The sequence below is a fragment of the Ipomoea triloba genome, chromosome 15 (assembly GCF_003576645.1).
Source record: "Ipomoea triloba cultivar NCNSP0323 chromosome 15, ASM357664v1".
Lineage (NCBI taxonomy): Eukaryota > Viridiplantae > Streptophyta > Magnoliopsida > Solanales > Convolvulaceae > Ipomoea > Ipomoea triloba.
Window position 1 is genome coordinate 22101298 of NC_044930.1, and position 7390 is coordinate 22108687.

Here is a 7390-nt window from a genome sequence, read left to right on the forward strand (position 1 = left end):
CTTAGTATTTACCAGAAGCCCTTTGCATGCCAGAATTTCTTTTGTTCCAATCAGCCTCAACATTTACAGCCTCCACTGGAACATCTAAGCATATTTCACAAAATCAGAAAAGTCTAGGAAGTCTATGAAAAGGAAAGAGAGTAACAATGATATGTTGGCTGCCAATTGTGTTTATATTGTGAAGGATGTGGGTTGAGGGAGATAAAAGCTTTGAGGAAGAAACTTTGACAAAAATGAAGAGTGATAATGAAGGCGTTGAAAGAATGAAGAAAAAAAAAGAAATCTGCAGGAGATAATAAAAGGGGAGCACTTATGGAGGATGCTAATGGGATTACTGTTGAGAAAGTAGGAAAGAAAAAAAGGGAAAGAGAGGTCCAAAGCAATAACAATGAGTCATATGTTGTGTCCCAAGATACTGCAAATGATGTAAATTCAACTGCATCTGAGATGCTTGAACACAAAAGGAAACATGAAAAGAAGGCACGAACAATCACTGATGAATGCACTAAGGGTAAAATGGAGAAGGTTAAAAGGAAGAAGAAAACGGGGGAGGATGACTAAGGATCAGTAGATGTGGCTACAGGTCTTACATGTGCTGAAGGCATTGCAAATTTTAGTGTAAATGAAACACAGGCTAGTGGAGTGGGAAATGATAATATTAGCCGGAAACAGGTCAAAGATAGTTCTAAAGATCCAAAACAGAAAACCAGCAAGAAGGAAGTAAGATTTTCCAATGAATTGAAGGTATTTCCCGAGTCTAATGTTCCCGAGAATGGGAAAGGTCAAAATAAAGTAGTGGAGTTGATTCGAGGTAAGCGGTTCTCTAAAATAGAAGACGAGATAGTTAAAGAAACCGTTTTAAAGTACATTGAGTTACATAATTTAGGTGAGGAAGGTTTGGATATGGTTTTAAATTGTAGATCTCACCCTGAAGTAAAAAACTGCTGGAAGGTAATAGGAGCTGCCATACCATATAGGCCTTACCTTTCAGTTTATCATCGTGCTCAAATATTATTCCTACGATCTGAACACCAAAAATGGACTGAAAAAGAAAAAGCTTTGATACTGGAGCACGTGAAATTAAATGGGAATGAGTTTAAATCACTTGCTGACAAACTTGGCAGTCATATGACTCATGTGAGGGAAACATGGCGCAGGATATGCTTACCTAACTTGAAGAAAGGGCCCTGGTCTCAGGATGAGTGCCAAAACTTATTTGATTTAGTGAACACTGATCTGCAATTGAGGATATTTAAAGAGAAGAGATCCAGGCATGGCATGCTACGGGATAACATCAGTTTTACAGCAATTAGTAATAAGTTGTCCACACGCACTATTCCACAGTGTTGTCTGAAGTGGTACTATAACTTGACATCACCTATGGTAGCTGAAGGTACATGGTCTGATTCTGATGATTATCGCCTAATTGGTGCACTTTATACCTTGGATGCAACCTGCATAGAAAATGTGGAGTGGGATAATCTGCTGGAACATAGGGCCGGAGAATTATGTCTGAAGCGTTGGAAGCAAATGGTTATTCACATAGGGAACCATTGGAGCAAACCCTTTTCAGAACAAGTTGAAGTCCTAGCCAAAAGATACTATCCCTCCTTAATTGAAGTAAGGGAGGCCTGGGATAACAAGCCTGTTGTACCATGATGCAAAGTTATTTCGCATAAAAAGTGTGGGAAAAATTAACTTACAACCCACCTTCACCTGCCCCAACACTCTCTTCTGGCCCTCTCTCTGAAAAAGCAATTTGAAGAGATAACTATAGTTTCTTATTGACTTGGTTTTATGTAACATCAAAATGGCTCGTGTTTAATTCATGCAAATCAGTTGGGATTGTGATTAATGCTCTTCATGTTTAATAGTATTGATGAGATTTTAACATGTAATAGGTATATGCGCTATAATATTAATCTTTTTAGAGTGTCATATTATAGATGGTTGTGATATTGCATGTTTAATGCAAATTTAAAATCAATTGTTACTCGTGATTTTAGACAAAATGTTATTGTAAAAAGTTGTACAATGAGAACTAAAAAGGAGAAACAAAATAACAAATCGAGTGTAATAAATAAATTTTTGTACGTAAAAATTCAAAATTATAAATTGATTTTTATTTATTTTTTAAATATTAAAAATGATTGCAAAAAGAGTGAATTCTTTTTTTTTTCTACTATTACTGGGGTATTGCCAATTTTAGTCTACCTTTATTTAGTGCTTGTCACTTTTAGTTCACCGTCAAATATTTCGTCAAGTGACAGTCCAAAACAGGATTTTTTGGTCTTTTCATATTTTAGTCTCCTCCTTTGAGCTTTTCGCTGGTTTCCTTTCCCATTCACAGTCCTTCGCCGCCTTCTTGAGAAGCTCCGACTTGGAACAAAGGTTTAAGGATTTGGTGGCAAGCAAGGGCTTGGAAGGTGTACAAACCGAGGTTACGGATATGGATTGGGAGAGCACTTTCTTCTTGCGCTACCTTACAATTTTCACCATTTCACCTGTCCCTGATCTTGACAACAATTACAAGGAGGCAATGAGAGACTTTGCCGAAAAATCCCTCATCAATTTGAGCAATATCGATCACAATTAGCATACCTTCTCTACCTTGTGCTGACATTTCACTTTAGATCTCAAAGTTGTGATTCCAGGTAGGGGTGAGCAAAAAAATCGGGCTGACCGAAAATTGAACCGACCGAATATTTTGATTTTCGGTTTGGTTTCGGTTATTAAGGTAATAAAAAAAAATTCGGTTATTTCGATTCTTCGATCGGTTATCGATTTTTCAAGGTAAAATTGAAAAATTGACCGAAAAATCAAAGATAAATCTAAAGAAAAACAAAATTTAACGCTTCCCATTTATATTTTACAAGTCCATAGTCTATCACATTAATTTTAATCACTTTATTTTACTAATATTATTTTAGAAATATTATAATTTCCTTATTGAGTCTTATAGTTCTTAATCCTAACTAGATATGCCCAAATGTTGATCAATGGAACAAATTTTATAATTTTATTAATACAGATATTATATAACTTGTAATGTCTATTTTATTTCCGCAGCATTATTTTCCCATTGTACTAATTTGGGGAATTAAATTTTGAAAGTGTACTGAAATAAGTGATTTGTGTTCTATGAATGAAAGTTATTATCATAAGTTGCGTTTGTAGCTCAGTGGATAGAGCGTCTATTTCCTAAGCAGAAAGTTGTAGGTTTGACCCCTACTTGATGCGTTTGAACTCGCAGAACAATATTAGTAAACATCTTATGTATTTTCATTCATAACCAACATGGTGGTTTAGCACCTCATCTCTAAAGCATGAGGTTGCGGGTTCAATCCCCACCCATGTGAATGGAGCAACCCATTTGACTAGTTCCCCGAACCCACCCATGTGAATGGAGCAACTAGTTCCACTTTCATAATTTTTGCCACATTTGAATCAGTCTTTTTTTGGCATTACCACTTTTGGTCCATCGTTAGATAATCCATCCAATAGCTGTGAAATAGAGGCGTATATTTGTCTTTTTAGTGAGCGGTCATCATCTCCCATAAACATTTCAGCCAGAAACTCCACCGTCGCCATCCAATGTTCTTCCGGCGCCCTTTTGTTCATCCACCGATTCGTGCTGGCATATTCAACCAGATTTCTCGGATCTTCGGACCCAAATCCGACCAGCCCCTTCATGCTCTCTTCTGCAGTTCCAACAATCCTGAGTCGCCACCGATGTCTCCCTTTTAGAACTCAGGCCCCATTTCAAGCAACTTGTTCTTATCGCTTATCTTTTGTATGATGTTTATATGCATATATATTTCTGTGTATACTCATCCATTTGTTTGAACTTGCTGTTTATAAAATTAATTGGTAAAATGAGTGTTTAGATATTGGGTTTATAGAAGTTCCATATTTTCAATTGGTTCTGTAAATTGGATTGCAGTTCTTGAGATTAAACATTAATGGGTTGTCAAATTGGAACTTGAATAAATAAAACAGAGTACTGAATCTAAATATGAAATTATTGTGTTCCATGGACTGAAAAATTAATTTGATTTGTCCTAATTGTTGAAATGAATTTGCGTTGATTGCCAATAGTATAAGAGACGGTGAGCACATCGCTGATCAAGGTGATCTGGTGAGCACATGTGTTGCATTTGGTTCATTGATGAGATTCATTTGGTTTTGGGTGCTGGCCGAACAGAGGGGTCTATGGATGCTGCAAACCTCTTTAAGCCAATGAAAAGACAAATATACCCCTCTATTTCACGGCTATTGGACGGATTATCTAACGATGGACCAAAAGTGGCAATGCCCAAAAAGACTGGTTCAAATGTGGCAAAAATTATGAAAGTGGACTAAAATTGGCAATGTCACAATAACAGTAGGATAAAAAATGGTAATGACTCTATATATAACTGCATCTATTTAATTAGAGCCCATGATAGGGAGTCAATAGATATGCTAACTGCATACTGAAGATCTGTTTCACGACATTAGGGGGAGATATACCCAAATTTAAATGTCGAGAAATCCCATGAAATATAATGATCTTCATTATAATCCACGTACTAGTGAGACTGAACTAGAAGTTCAAAAGATAATCTATTTGCGATATTAGCAAATAATCTGCCAAATATATATACTGATTAACGTATATATAATTATATATACACTGATCATGTTGATCAGAAAAGAGTGACAAAATCCCATATACAACCCCCAAATTGGACCAAATAATATTTATCTCAATACTCTTTGATGTCAGAAGCTTATGAGATCTATCGGTTTAAGAGATATGAAACATAATACTAGATCTAGTAAAGAAGCATTGTCACTCTTGTCTTAAAAAGAATTATATCCTGAAGACATTCGTCCAGATGATGGAAACCCTAGTAAGGTGCACCAAACAAACATAATACTAGGGATGCGGAACGATCATATCTTAATATTTGGGAAATGACAACGATTTGATTAATTTAAAAATTATCATTAATTTGGGAGAAAATTATATAGTTGTCGACAACACACGCTTATATAATTGCTCATTTAAATAAACTGGATCAAAGTGAGGTGCCAGATGCATCCTCATTATTGAATATTTAAAGGAGCAATTAAGGCATAGCTCGACTCGTTAAAATAGATTCTCTTGATAAAACGTACATCATTGAATGTTAACCCTATTGGTTACAAATGAGTGTTTGTTCGAAAGAGAAACAAAAATGATGAGGTGGTATAATAGTGAGTGTTTGTAGCACATGAGTTCACCTAGATACCCTTGATATTTTAATCAAATCTCCCATGTACGATGACATTAAGGTATGCTATACAAGATAATTGACAGATTAAACTTAGATATGCAACTAATAAACATCGTCGTGACCATATGACAATAAGGTCATTGGACGGTATGATCTTTATATGACCTTAGCACAAGATCATAATTGATTGAGTAATTCTCCTTTTGAAGAAGGAATTATGTGTCATTATGAATTTTTTAAAAGATTACGAATGGAGTTATTACCCTCATTTAGAAGGGATAATATGTAATATAAGTGTTCTTTATTGAATTGCAAATGAGCGTAGAATTACTAAATTTGATCCTTGATGGAGTTATAATTCTCAAAATAACATTACAACATATTTGTTGTTGAATTACAAAGACTTTACTTAACTTGAAATAGTAAAAGGCAATTTCCTCCTGAAGTAGGAAAATGTAAATATATCATTAGTACTGGTTGAGAGGCTACAAATCGTATTATTTACTATCTCAGCCTATGTTGGTGTTATAAACATCATAAAGATCTTAATGCTATTAGCTCATGATCTAAAGATGAATTTTAGACATAAAGGACTTGAAAAATCAAGTATTATCTCGACTTGCAGATCGAGTATTTCCTTGAAAAATTATATACATCAATCAGCCCATTATGAAAAATGCCTTTAACACATTTGTTAGTACCATGGACTTATCACAAATAATGGTTGTCCAATAATCTCTTGAAGAAGATAAAGGACCATTTAGACTAAAAAATGATAATGAGTACATTTTGGGACTTGAAGTCCATTACGTCATTACTATTGGAGCACTACTGTAGAACTAGAAGTTCTATGACCATATTTGGATTGACATTGTCCTTACAATGAAATCAACTGTAACTCCTAGTGCTCCAAATATCCTTTAGTATCTTCAATTTAAATTTTATGCGACAAACCAATGTATGTGTGTTTATTTTTGACCACTTGGTATTGGCTCCTTTTGATCTCCATTCCAAATTAGTTATGTGTGTTCTCTCTCCACTCACTTATGCGAGGGCAATAAAAGTGTGTTTTTAAGTGGGTATGGTTAAGAAATATTGGCTATATTCAAACCACATAAGCTCTAGAGGAGTCACGAGAATCGTTGTATAAAATGTTAACTTATAGTGACAATCTTGAAGATTGTCATATCATTTAATCTACACTCTTTTTGAAACAGTTATTCTACCTTTAAGAAATGTAGAACTTGGAGATTGTTATCTTCAGGGGGAGATTATGACTACATTTACTTAAATCAATCATGAAGACTGAGTCTTAAAAGACTAACAAGTTGTACTTTTGCAACCTATGAATACATACATACCATGTACTCTTTTCTTCACTAGATTTTTCCTATTGGGTTTTTCTAGTGTGGTTTTAACGAGGCTGGAGTATGATATAATAAATGGGGAGAAAGTTGCAAATAAATACTTAAATAGATGAATCCCGAAATCCTGAAGATTATGCCTTGAAGGCTTATGATTGTACTCTTTTTCCCTTAACTAAGTTTTTCCCATCAGGTTCTCTTAAGTTAAGTTTTTTAACGAGGCAATCAGAAAGGTTGTTGTCTTTAGGGGGAGCAACAATATACACATAAATTATTGGTCTAGAAGACCACCAACTCTTGCAAATCCTGAAGATTAAACGCAGAAAGTTATGGTTGTACTCTTTTCCTTAACTAAGTTTTTTTCCACTGGGTTTTTTTAGTGTAAGATTTTTAATGAGGCAACCAGGACTATATATGAGTTTATAAATATCATGTACTCTTTTCTTCAACTAGGTTTTTTCACGTGGTTTTCCTATGGAAGTTTTTAACGAGGCAAGAAAGTGTTTGAATATACCATTCATATACCTTATACTATTTTCTTGTCTAGATTTTTCCCACAGGATTTTCCTAGTAAGTTTTTTTTAACGAGGCAAGATCATTGACAAATAATGTCCAAGGTGGAGTGTTATAAATAATATATTCAGTGTGACCATTATTATGTAACCGTTGTAACGGTCATCATAATAAGTATTGTTATTATTACTTATATATTATACTAGTTTTTCTTATGCGCGATGCGCAAAATATAAGTGCCCAATATTAGTA

The 7390-nt window shown here is 34.6% G+C and overlaps 1 protein-coding gene across 1 annotated transcript; it reads left to right on the top strand.

The window, feature by feature from the left end:
- Positions 1-312: 312 nt before the first annotated feature.
- On the top strand, positions 313-1978 carry LOC116005878 (cyclin-D-binding Myb-like transcription factor 1). The gene is made up of 2 exons (XM_031246114.1): positions 313-511; positions 563-1978. Exons 1-2 carry the CDS (start codon positions 313-315, stop codon positions 1657-1659), a joined length of 1296 nt encoding a protein of 431 aa, XP_031101974.1. The 3' UTR covers positions 1660-1978.
- Positions 1979-7390: the final 5412 nt, after the last annotated feature.